The sequence below is a fragment of the Lutjanus erythropterus genome, chromosome 20 (assembly GCF_056507025.1).
Source record: "Lutjanus erythropterus isolate fLutEry1 chromosome 20, fLutEry1.hap2, whole genome shotgun sequence".
Taxonomy (NCBI): Eukaryota; Metazoa; Chordata; class Actinopteri; order Lutjaniformes; family Lutjanidae; genus Lutjanus; species Lutjanus erythropterus.
This window is the reverse complement of record NC_139336.1, coordinates 16,804,189-16,817,446: the sequence shown is the minus strand read 5'-3', so window position 1 is coordinate 16,817,446 and position 13,258 is coordinate 16,804,189. Positions and strand designations below refer to the sequence as shown.

The following is a 13,258-nucleotide window of genomic DNA, read 5'->3' as shown; positions in this document are numbered from 1 at the left end:
CCTTAATCCTGACAGTCTGAACATTTTAACTGATGACCTTCCAGTCACAAGTTCACTCGTCTAACCTCTAGGTCTTCACTGTCCAAAACTGAGAAAACTTCTCTCTTTACAGTGACTCATTCTTAGCTATATGAGAGGGCATACATCCTTTGACGTGTGTGTGTGTGTGTGTGTGTGTGTGTGTGTGTGTGTGTGTGTGTGTGTGTTCGTTCATGTATTCAATCAAAACTTAAAGCACAAGTAATAAAAGATCATCCCTTCTTTAGTTGGTAACCTATGGTACATAAACTTTAAACAAAACAAAAAAAAAATTAAATCCTCTTGTGACCACTGATGCATTTGTGGCTGACAATGTAATGCACATCCTAACACATACATATGTTCATCATATACATATATATCTTTAAATGGATGGAAAAATAATGACAGGAACTTAAGTCAAATAAGTTTTAAATAAAACCATGGAAAATAAAAGCATCTCCCTTAATTACTTTTCCTCCATCATCACGATACGAGCAGACAGCACAGCCTTAGAGCATGAAAACATCACACTGCCTTTATAAAATATATACAGATTAGCAATTAAAAAGGCAGTATCGTAATTTTTAGAACTTGTTTTCATACTGTGAGCCCATGATATGACACTGGATACCCATTTCTCACAGAGATTAATGAGCATTTATTGCTGTCTCTAATGTATTTCATCGTTCCCACACTGCATGAAATGATGTAAACAAACAACAGATGATTTGTGTTCAAGTCTGACCTCTATTGTATGGAAAGATTGTGTAGTCATAGCAAACTAATAACACCCCAAACAGGACTCCAGGTGCTTCTCCTCTTGCTTTATCAGCTCAGAGACACACAGAATCATCCTCCACATGTTGCTGAATATCTGTAAAAAATACAAGTCCACCATGACTGCAGAGCACTGGTGTGTCCTTCTTCACAAAAGTCTGTCTTGATGTCAACAAGAGGAGCCATGCTCAGTTCAAGTCCTGCTGAAAAAGTTCGGCTACATGTGAGCAGTGCAGTTAGGTTCAGGTGTGCAGATGGATAACAGTCTGTTACAAATCCCATGGCCTATTTGGTGAAACAAAATAAGCTGCTGCTCATTTTTACAACAATAAAAGCACCGCATCAAAGGACTGAGCCTTAAGAAAATGCTGATTGTTTACTACATTTTGGCTTTTATGAATAGTTCAGATGATTTGAACTGGAGTTGTATGATGTACTTTTTAATAGTCAGTGTATTATCTACAGTAGATGACAGTCATCACGCCCCCAGTTTGGAGAAGCAGCAGCAGCACTGGGGTAGGAAGCTATGCAATATACTGCTATGGACGGGGTCAGCAACAATTGTATTTTAGACACTTAAAAGAAGTCCATTTGAAAAAAAGAACTGTTTAAGGGTACACTATATTTATATTTTCACTGCAGCATCTTGTTGTCAGACAGTGTTTTGGGCAGGAAACTGCCATTATAAGCCAAATATTGTTCTCACCAAAGCCACCAAACTCCATAAGGAAAAAACACTATTTTACCTCACAGAACACAGGAGTTGTTGGTCTACTGATGTCACAATCTGTTTATTTATGTTACTGTGTGACCTTGGGCTTTTAAAGGGTCAGTTCAGATTCACCAAAGTCATGTAATAACACAAACAAACTGATTGATCAAGACAATGGTAGTCCAGCAACTCCCATTTTCTACTATGTAAATTTTTTCTGTTTTTTGCAGTCTGGTTGAGCGAGAGAGTGATATTTGACTTATAAAACAGCAGTCTGTTGACAGAAAAGGCTGTGTGACATCAAAGTAAACTTAAACTCACACTCAATTTTTTAGGAGGGTGTTTCGATCGCTAGCTAATGAGAATGGAGGTGTGGGAGCAGTGTGTGTGAGTGTTGGCTGGACCGAACAGAGGCACAGGAGTGTCAGCTTACCAGCCGTAGCTGCTATTTCCTCAGCGAGTCCAACCCGGGTAACTGCATCACCACTCCAGTTCCACCTTCAAGTTTTGTTAGTTAAAAGTCTTTTTGGTGTAGGTAATGAACTCAAACATAATGATAAAGTTCTCCTAATGACACGTTCAGCTACACAAACCCAAACCCCCTAATCCAGTCCAGCCAATGAATGAGCAGTGTATAAGGGAAGCGTGAGCAAGGGCCCATGACTGTTAAATGTCTCCCTCCTATGCTTATTCACAGGAAGTGCTGCTTAATCATAATAGTGTTGTTGACTCTGTTCACAGCAGTGCATTGCTTAGCTTCCCTGCAGGTACTCCTCTCTGTCTCTCCAAACTGGGGGCGTGTCAACCGCCATCTACTGTAGGTAATACGCTGACTACCAATAAGTTCCTCATACAACCCCACTTCAAATAATCTCAACTATTTGTTTCAACGCTCAACAAACGTTTCTTAAATTAGCAACAATTTCGGATTCTGGATTCTTCAAAATCTCGTTACTGTCGTCCATGACTATTGTCAAATTTGTAAAGCACATGTACAAATAACATTCAGAAAATAATTTATCCCATAAAGAAACAATCTTAAAGGCATCAGAAATAATCTTGTTTTTGGCGTCTGAGCCACATGTAGTGTACTAACCAATCAGATCTTTTGTATACTTCCTTTGCCATAGAAAGAAGTGGGTCAGCTGCTCGTCATCACCAGGTTAATTAGGCTGACAAACACGCAGAGCACCATAAAAACCCATTAAGTATACTTTAGACTGGTGACTGCAGTAAATGCAGATGTCACAAAGACATTCGTTGTTCTGTTAAGATGTGCGAGGGCTGACTCGTGGGAGTCAACACCTAAAGGGCAAAGGTTCGGGGATCAATGCTGCTCATCTGTCCATGCAGTCACGTACAGTCTCTACCCTGTGGATTAATGTATTGAAAGTAGGTCGCAGTCTCGGTTCACTGCTCCAACACTCTGTCATGATCTTGTCAATCTGAAGGAAACAGAACATTAACACAAAAATTAAATACAACAGGCACTTTTTATTTAATCCTACTTTAATAATTTAGCTTGTATCATGGTCAACCAGCTGTCATGTTTTTTCTTTTTTAGTGTTTTGGAATGTTTGCAATGAAAGGGTTCTCTATTCATTTTTTTATTAGATAAGCCATTTAAACTATGACATGGTGGCCTTTTCTGCTCAGGGCTAAGAATAATATTTCCTTTATTTATCAGTGTTTGCTCATGATAAGATGTTAACTTCCCTTTTCATGCCCAACACAGAAAACTAGTGAGGTTATCACTTTAAACTTGGCAGACTCCAGGGAACCTGAGCTGGTACACTTGAGATGAGATCTTGGTTCATTTAACTTCATGAACAAGCAGTTAAAGTTTTATACAACAATTCTGAGGGAATTATTGTACTTTCTAATCCACTACAATGGATAATATAACAGACTTTTTAAGTATTACATAAGTATAATAATATTAAGTAGTAATTATAATAATAATAATAATAATAATATTAAATAATAATAATAATAATAATTATTATTATTAAAATTGAGTACATTGCTAAAGACTTAGTTTTTAAAAGCTCCACCAAAAGGAATTTTTCCCTCTATACTTCTTATGTAGGTTTTATTTCAGTAAATGTTCAAATGATCCAATAGCTCACCAAAAATCAAAGTATAGAGAAAAAGTTTTGTATACTAGATGTATAGTATATATAGTATATGTATACATATATGAACTGGCACTACCTTCAGGAGCTAAAGCAGTAACATGCTGTTTACACATTGATGCATCAGTAGTAATAAGTTAATGATGTAATATGTAATAATATATCAGTCAGAGACAATACTTCTAATACTTAAACTACAATTTGCTGCTAATACTTACATACTTTTACTTAGGTAGGACTTTTCATGCAGAACATTGACTTGCAATGTAGTATTTTTAAATTGCTGTATTGGTATTTGATACTTCTTCAACCTTCTCCACCCGGTTTTAGTGTGTACAGAGTTACTGACCTCCTTTGGACAATTATCAGGAGCAGGCAACCTATATCCCTGTTTCAGCAGGTCTATGAGATGGTAGACAATCATCTGGCCTTGCTTTTCATTTCCCATCTTGTCCATAAACACCTAGAACAGCAAAAAGTAGTTTTTGTTTGACTTTGACATGACAAAACGGCTCTGTACTTACCAAAATTAAAACTGCTCCAAATAAGTGTTTCCTGTCTTTGAGAGTTCAATCAACTGATTACTTTAACAACACTACAAACTAATTATACAGGCCATTATTTTATGGCTAAAGTTAGACAGCTGACGATTAACAGCAATTCAGTGATTAAATTAAAGCAATTAAGTGTAGGATAGGGAAAATGGTTACATGACAGAAAAAATCAAATTGTCAACCTAAAAAACTAAAGTAACAGTGAAGAAGTGCAGTACCGCTGGTGGGCTCAGGTTCTTGTCGCTGTACGTGAAAAGTTCGTAGAGGACCACACCGAAACTCCAAACATCTGATGCCACAGAGAACTTGCTTTCTGTCAGCGACTCCGGAGCATACCTGTAAAATAACGCAATACATTATGTATACAGTATATAACATATGTGCACGTATTTAAACAGTCAACACTTTCCCAACATTACAAGCAGACAGATATGAAGACATACATTACACACTTGGCCAAGATGTACAAAAACAAAATCATATTTTTCTTCCGGTGTGAATCACATGACTTTAACACCTGCGTCTAAAGATAAGTCACAAAAGGTTACAATACTTACCTCAACTGAAGAAAAGCTTGTCAACAACATTCAACAATCAACCCACACAAATATGAAAATACTTGTTGAAGTGCTATTAAACGCATGCAGTGTGTGTCCCTCACCAAAAGATGGGGCTTTCCCCAGGCTCTCTGACAGTGTAGTAGTCTTTGTCCTGCGGCAGCACCTTGGTCAGACCAAAATCACCGATTTTCACCCTCATCTCACTCTCCACCAGAATGTTTCGAGTGGCCAGGTCTCTGTGGATGTATCGCTTAATGGCAAGGTAGTCCATCCCCTGAAGTATGAATAAATCACAGTGAGAGAGAGATTGTTTATATATGCACCTATATACACAAACAATGAGTAAAAATGAACGCACACATTCAAGCAAACAAAACAAAGAAAAGTCTGAAGAAAATTTCACACATATACACACCATACCTATTTAAAACCCCAATTCCAAAAGAGTCATGAGGCAGCGTAAAACGTAAATAAAAACAGAATGCACTGACTTGCAAATCATTTTCAACCTATATTCAATTGAATACAGTACAAGGACAATATGTTTAGTGTTCAAGATGATTAACTTGTTTTTTTGTAAATATACACTCATTATGAATTTGATGCCTAAAAATACCTTCCGTTTCTTTTAATGGATGTTAGTGATATATATGGCTTTCACTTTGCATAGTAGAATGCTAACTTGCATTTGTTGATGCAGTGACAAATTATGCTTTTTTTTTCTTTTTTAAGTTATGTTTTTGGGCTTTTCTTGCCTTTATTTGATAGGACAGCTGAAGAGCAGACAGGAAAGGGGGGTGAAGAGAGAGGGGATGACACACAGCAAAGGGCCGCAGGCAGGAGTCGAACCAGCAGACACTGCAGAGGACCGACAGCCTCCACACATGGGGCGGACACTCAACCAACTGAGCTAAACAGCCGCACTTTGACAAACTGTTTAACGATTTTCCAAAGTGTTCCTGACCCCATGTAGTATCCTATATACAATTTGGTTTTAATGCAGCGTTGCTTCTATATTTAATTTCAGTAGCTATATGTTTTCCTTTAACATATGTCAAATATTTTCCCTATTTTAAATTATTTCAATGGGATCAGAGATGGGAAGGATGAGAAACACAAAGTTCCTGGGCTAGAGCCTTGAACTGCTGAATTTAACATGTTAGTTACATTAGACTGTAGTTCCTGGAACAAGCATTTCAAATGTTCAGTACACCAATATGTATGACAAGGCAGGGTTAGACAAGCCTTTAAGTCTGCACTGCCTACTGCACTACATTACCTTGCAAATCTGTGATGCATAGTGCAGCAGTTTCCTGGCATCAAAGTGGTCCTTATGTTTGATGAGATAATCTCTCAAGCTGCCATAGGGGAGATATTCCATTATCAGCCGTAGGTTCCTTCGTCCTGCAGAAAGAAAGAAGTTACGTGCGATACACCAGTATTTCAACTTAGCATGTTTCTTTAATCTCTGATGACATATTATAGTCATTTTATGATTTAGTACAGTTAATATATTCTCCTTTAAGAGAGAAAATATTACGTGTGAACACTGAGCAGTGGAGTGGAGGCCTCACTCTGAGTGGCATTTCTGAGAAAATCTAGATTTATTTGTTTCATGGGCATGGTCATTGACGCCCTAGGCAGCAAATGTGGGAACTGTAAAGACATTATTATGGATAACAAAATCTGCCTGGGTGGTAATATCAAATCAAGGAGCAGTTACAGGCTGAACAAGCTGGTCAGGAATATTCGCTCTGTCTCTGGAGTGAGAAGAAACACTGAACCTCTACAACAGTAAATCTCACTTGTGAATTGAGATTTAATCAGGAAAATAATTTGTTTTATCTGAATATGAAAACAAAGCAAAGAGACATTTGTACGTATAAAATAGGACAACATATATTTTAGCTTTTGCACTTCATGTGATCTACTGTTTGGAATCAAAATACTGTATCAGATATTATCATAGATGTCATTAGGCTTGGTGAGGATGTCAAGATAAATTCTAAAGATTTAAAACTGTGCGTGGACAGGCAACAAAACACATAATCACATCGTTTAATGTGATTTTCTGACCATTTCATGTTACACATACAGTAATCTCACATAGCCAGACCTCTTCACAGCGCACTGCGAAAAAATACACCCTGCCTTGTTTGCATTTCTTTAAACTAATCACAAACATCTTGAGCAGCACTAAGCCCAGGATGCAGCAATGGTGGTGTTGCAAAATAGTGCCAAGGGGGAACTTGTTTTGGTGGAACATTTGCACATCTTGAGGTGAGCTCTGGCATTAAAATGACTACATCTCTGGTAACAGCTGTTAACTTGTTTACATTTGTACCATTAGCTTCACAGATGCTAATTTGCTGTTTTCAGACTGTAGGTTACAGCTCAGAGGTTTTTTGTTGTTTCCCAGGGACTGGGACTAGATAAAGACGCTGCGATGCTGCATGGAGCAAACAACCAATGGCAGGACATAAACCGACAGTATGCATCCAGTGAGTCAGACTACACATATGGATATCAAACAATGTGGTCATACCTGCACTATAGCAGACTCCTTTGTACTTGACAATGTTTTCATGCTGGAGAGATTTGAGGATCTCGATTTCCCTCTCGAAGTCCCTGAGGTGCTCAGCTGTGCTGTGCTGCAGTTTCTTCACAGCCACCACCTCCCCTGTGCTGTCCTGCAGGGGGTCGTACCTGCACATCTCCACGCTACCAAAGTTTCCCTGCAGTGTGGAGTCAGAGGAAGAACAGATTTAAGAAACATGAAACAAGAGCCTTGATTCCAATCTTTTTAATGTCACAAAAGACTAGGTGACCAAGGAAACTTAAAAAAAGGTTTAGTTGCCTTGCAATTAAAGGGATCATTCAATTTGGTTTTAATTTGGATTGAATAAGATACTTATCTACAGTCAGTGTATTTCCTTCTGTAGAAGGTGGTTGGCATGCCGACATATTTTAGGCACTTCAAAAAGGCCCAAAAGTGTAAGTGTACCTTGTATTGGGAATAATTTCACCGCTTTACTTTGCCATCAGACTACCTTTTCCAATGAGAATCCACTGCTATATAAGCCAAATATAGCTCTCTCCGAACCATCAGAAATCCATAAGTGAAATCAGTCATTTTACCCCACAGAACATTCTTATCTACCTCTCCCTTGATCAATTAGTTTGTCTATATGATTGTATAACTTTGTGAATCCAAACTATCCGTTTAAAACACCAAAGTCACACAAACAAACTAACAGATCTAGGGAGCAACTCTCATGTTTTGCAAGGTAATATTGTTGATTTTGCTTAAGGAGTTTGGTTGGTTTGGAGAGAGATTTTTGGCCTATATAAAGGTGGTCAGAGAAGGATGATGATTTTTTTTTAGGTGAGTCTTTTTTTTAAATGATAAAATACATTTTAATTCTGACACTGTCCACAGCAGCACATTGCTGAGCTTCCATGATGGTGCCCCTCTCTGCTTCTCCAAACTGGGGGCATACCACCCGATATCTCCTGTGGGTAATACACTGATTATGTACATACAAACCCACTTCAACTAGGATTGAATTAGTAAGATGCCTAATCACAAGAAGATGAATTAGTTATGACAGAAAACAATACACATCATCTACAGCGAAAAGTGGAGAAATTGTTATCTTCTGGCTGTGCTTCACGCTGTCCGGAAAGTATTGAGAACATCTGTGATGACATCAGAAACTCTTGATTAGTCCTGTGGGTTGAATGTTTACTGTATATTATAATTTATTTGAAAGATGCATTTCCATCAACGATTTAGCGCATACAGTGAAGACCAAAATCCACCCCAAGAGAGCTTGAAACTTTGAGGAACAGATTTTGCTGTTTTATTCAGCTTTTCCAGTGAAGTTCTTTATCATGCTAAGACAGATATTTGTATTAAAAATAGTGTGGGGAGGTACAGTAACAAGAAGAAAGATAACATGTTATTAAAAACATGTACGTTTGAAGACATGGTCTAAATAATGTGAAGAGCTTACAAGAGGAAATTTCTTATAAAAAATATTGTGTGTGTGTGTGTGTGTGTGTGTGTGTGTATCTCACTTTGCCCAGCTGCTTGAGAAAGATGAGGTGCCTCTCCTCAAACTGGGCGGGCTCCTGACTCTCAAAGGCCCATGGGAAGCCGAAGCCTCTTGTCCTGTTGGGCACCATATCACTCTCCACCAGCAGTTCATAGTCTGCAACACAACAAGGTGCAAAGTAATTTTATACAAAATCTTGATAAAGCCCCAGATGATGAGTGTCTGTGTAGGCCATAGGAACACCATGTAATCAACAGATCTGTGTGTCAAAGGTGAAGAAGTCATCTTGACCAGTTACAGGAGACTCTGACAGAGGGTTGCACAGTGTGTTCATTTTCTGTCCGTACCTGGTGTGAAGAGGCTGTTGAGATCTCTGATGACTGCTCTGAAGGAAGGTCGGTGTAAGGGCTCATAGTCCATACAGCTGTTGATCAGATTGGCTAGCTCTGTCCATTTAGGAGCTGGCAGCTGGTGCCTGTCCTCATAGAACAAGTTCTTCTGCAGAAGAAAAGAGCAAAATTCAGAATGTGCACGGTAATGTGCAAGGTAACCAGCGGTAAATCAGTTTTAATACTTAATTCGACATTTCACAAAATGTTGATCTTTTCCTTTAATACAGATCATCAAAACTCTCAATGCATCCTTTTATTTTTGTGACCTTGGAGCAGTCCAGGGTGCTGAGTGGTTTGTCTCCGCCACTGCAGATCTCCCAAAGGGTGGTTCCAAAACCCCACTTGTCTGTGGCTAAACTCAGGTTTTGGGGATTTTCAATGCACTCAGGGGGCACCCATGGGATACGCTCCACCAGGACTGACGGACGAACATGAGGAGACACAGAAAAACAGAGAGACGGACATACATAAATATGGAAAACAAGGTAGAGACCAATGTTATTATAGTTGACTAAAGCTTAGCCAGAAACTAAATCTAGGTGTGAAAAAAATGCACTTTACTTAACTGGAATAAAAATTAAAAACAGACTTTCTTAAACCTTCAATATTGCCCCTTGAAATATTCCCACATTAATAGAAAAAAAGTAAAAACTAAACTAAAACTAAACATTTTAAAACAATAAAGCCTAAATTAAAATGAGCAAGCACACACTGAAACCTAACTGAAACTAAACTAAAACTATAATTCTGGTAGAGACTATAATTCTGGTAGAGACAGACACAAATAGGGAGATCACACCAAAGCAAAACTATTTTGGTGAGCATTGTTCACACGTGGTGAACACAGGTGTGAGGTGCAAGTCTTCTCACATCAGGATGCGACATGCAGCCATGTGTCTCACCTTCTCTGGGCAGCACAGCGATGCTGATTCCTGGGTCACTGAGTTTGATAAAGGGCAGGCTGCCTGTCGTCCGATCCTCCTCTCTGATCAGAAGAACATTCTTAGCACAGACATTTCCATGAATGAGGTTCTTATCCTCCTGTGTGCAGATAAGGCAGAGGGACACCATAAATTAACTCAGTATATATGTGTATATGTGTCTGCCCTATACAAGCTAAAAAAATTGTTAGAGACATGTCTTACCAGGTAGAGCATAGCCCAGGCGAGCTGCTTGGCCACTTCTAGCTTCCAGGTGATGTTAACACAGCTTTTATTCTTTTTCAGGTAAGTGTCGAGTGAACCGAATTTACCGTATTCCTGCACCATCATGTCTGAGAGAGGGAGATCAATTTATTAGTCACTACTATCCATACAGAAAATCATCTAAAACCTTATCATCCAAAATTCTTTCTTTTAAAACTCCCATTTAAAGCTACAGTTGGCAACATTATTTTGGTATAATTTATAAATAATTTCATAAAAACCTTTCAGCATATTGTAAATCTGGTGTTCTGAGAGAGAACTAGACTTCTGCACCTCCTCTATGGTTCTGTTTTCAGCATTTAGAGAATCTGGCCCATGATGGTAGACTTTAACCAGAAACAGGTCTTTTCAGTCCTGGGGGACTCATCCTACTAGTGCAGTTGCGTGTGCATGCTCCTTCAGTGAGACCCTGAATCAATGATGGACAGTACTGCAGGAAAAGTCACTATAAAACATTATAATAAAGAGAAAAGAGCCTAATGAGCAACTGGCTCACAACCCAGGAGTTCAACCCAGGAGGACTACTTTACTGGCAGGAGAGGAGCTCAGGATGTTTGTTTTAAAATTTGGAATTAAAAAGAGGATGTATCTTCACTCTTCACAGTTCTGTAGCAACAACAAAGAAATCATGGAGCTGCAGACCTGCTAGACGAGAGCTCAGAGTTTGTTTTTTAAATGTTTGGGATTAAAAAGTGGATTTGTCTTCATGTTTGCTTGTAAACCTGTGTGCAGCAGCACCATGGAGGAGTGACTGCGCTGTTTACAGGTTGAGTAAATGACACACATGACATAAATGACACTTTTGGCCACACGAGTCAAACCATGTTGCTGCAGACTTGCATGTTCATGACCGCTTATATTGCAGCAAGCCGAGCCCGACTCTCCTCCAAGCGGGCTGCTGTCACATCGCACTGCCTGTATCTTCATACTGAATCTTTATGTTTTTAAATGTAGTTTAACTACTCTGTCCCTGTCTAACTCAGTCAGTGTTTTTTTACTGTCAGGTGTCTGTTTTATGACACTCAGCTGATGTCTGTCGGTCTGTGCTCATGAAGCGCGTCATGCTCGTCTAGTGGGAGGGGCTCAGGACATAGAAAACAAAACCTAACTCAGATGAGACTCATAAATCAACCGTTTTCAGGCTTTCTAAATACTGCAGCTTTAATCAGCTTGTATTTCACTATTGCTGATTTTCTGAGTTTTCTTTAATAATACTTTGACAGTAGTTCTAAACAGAGTGATGTAGATGACATATGGCTGAACACTTTCCCTGTATTTCGTCATTAATATTTTGCAATCCAGCTAAGTTCAGTTTTCAATGTCCCACATGAGAAATCTTGGTTTTAGGCATAAAATCTGGTCCATTACCTCAGAACCAAGTCCAAGCCAAATTTCTGAAAATGTGATGGTGGTCTTTTTTCGACAGTACCGCAAGTAAAGGAGATGCAATTCTTCAAGACATGAAAGGGTCAGCATACACCTATAATTGTTCTCGTCTGCCAACATGCTGTTTACGTGCAGCGACAGCTTGACCACTCTTCCTAAAAACACTTAGAGCTGTAAACGTCCACATGATGAGTGAATTTCAGTTCATGTTCAACATATCCAACTTGTTCTCCTTGTTTTCTTTATTCTGAAACACACGTTACCATTTTTTTTCATTTGAGACTACTGTCCTGATTGTTGTTCAGTCTGTGCCATCTATCATCAAAATATGTACATGGGATATACTTTTACTATAATCTTTGTTTTTTTCTTTCCTGACAGCTCTTTTCCTGCACTCAGATATATGAACGGTAAACGTTTCCAGACACACTGCTGTGAGGTGTGTGGGCAGTTCCAGGTAAAGTAAAGATCAAGACTTCAGTGGCCCTTTAGTTGATCCCAAGGGCTTAATCCAGTCAAAGTGGAAGGGTCAGGGCATGACACAGAGTGGGTCAGTGGGTCAGAAACCTCATTTTCTCTTTGTCTGATTGTCACCACAACTGTAGTGTGGTATAGCCAAATGGCCTTCCTGTCTTTCTTTATATTCTACAACATTCTGTTTTGTCTTGTTTTCGATATCCCTCTCATCTACACGTAAGATTTTAAACCATCTTTATATGCCCCTGGTAAGGATAACTACAAGAATTGTTTCCTTTGAGATCATCTTTGTCCCATTAGTGTGTGTTTGACTGTGTGTATATGTGTTGTGCACTTACTCTCATCGCCACAAACACACACGCCATAGTTGAGGAGTAAGTGCTTGTAGGAGAGCTGGCTCATCATACTGGCTGCTTCAAAGAATGACTATAAGGGAGGGAATGGGAGAAGAGATCCTGTTAACTTGTCTCCTCTCAACTCAACAAACAAAACAAAAAATGCTTCGTTAATACTTTATCAGCACTCAGTCAACAAGCCAACCTCTGAAAAGTTGCGGTGAGTCTTGTCCAGGATTTTGATCACGACATCCATCTGGTGTATCTCTCCGTAGTCTCCCAGTTCCTTCCTCACACCGCAGAAAATCTTGGTGAATGTTCCTTGGCCCAAACTCTCATTCTAAAACAATAGGTTTTATTATGTTGAAAACCTACTTTGGAGAGAGGGTGGAGTGCATTTTGACAACACTATTATTTTTTTTAAGTTATGTTTTTGGGCTTTTCTTGCCTTTACTGGATAGGATAGCTGAAGAGTAGACAGGAAAGGGGGGTGAAGAGAGAGGGGATGACATGCAGCAAAGGGCCGCAGGCTGGAGTCAAGGACTGACAGCCTCCATACATGGGGCGGATGCTGTACAAACTGAGCTAAACAGTCGACCCCCCTTTTTATTTTTTAAACATATTATTTATTATATTGCCCTGTGAT

At 39.1% G+C, this 13,258-nt stretch overlaps 1 protein-coding gene across 1 annotated transcript in view; it reads right to left on the bottom strand.

Annotated features, from left to right (window-relative positions):
* Window positions 1-244: 244 nt before the first annotated feature.
* Window positions 245-13,258, bottom strand: part of LOC146308299 (tyrosine-protein kinase JAK2-like) — a 42,276-nt gene continuing 29,262 nt past the window's right edge. Inside the window, exons 12-24 of the mRNA XM_084746273.1 lie at window positions 12,818-12,952; window positions 12,616-12,703; window positions 10,355-10,482; window positions 10,112-10,250; window positions 9,476-9,627; window positions 9,165-9,315; window positions 8,840-8,973; window positions 7,305-7,494; window positions 6,039-6,163; window positions 4,861-5,033; window positions 4,418-4,535; window positions 3,995-4,108; window positions 245-2,955 (exon numbers count right to left, since the gene is read on the bottom strand). Coding sequence (XP_084602399.1) covers window positions 2,848-2,955; window positions 3,995-4,108; window positions 4,418-4,535; window positions 4,861-5,033; window positions 6,039-6,163; window positions 7,305-7,494; window positions 8,840-8,973; window positions 9,165-9,315; window positions 9,476-9,627; window positions 10,112-10,250; window positions 10,355-10,482; window positions 12,616-12,703; window positions 12,818-12,952 — 1,755 coding nt within the window. The 3' untranslated portion in view covers window positions 245-2,847. The remainder of the gene's footprint in view (window positions 2,956-3,994; window positions 4,109-4,417; window positions 4,536-4,860; window positions 5,034-6,038; window positions 6,164-7,304; window positions 7,495-8,839; window positions 8,974-9,164; window positions 9,316-9,475; window positions 9,628-10,111; window positions 10,251-10,354; window positions 10,483-12,615; window positions 12,704-12,817; window positions 12,953-13,258) is intronic.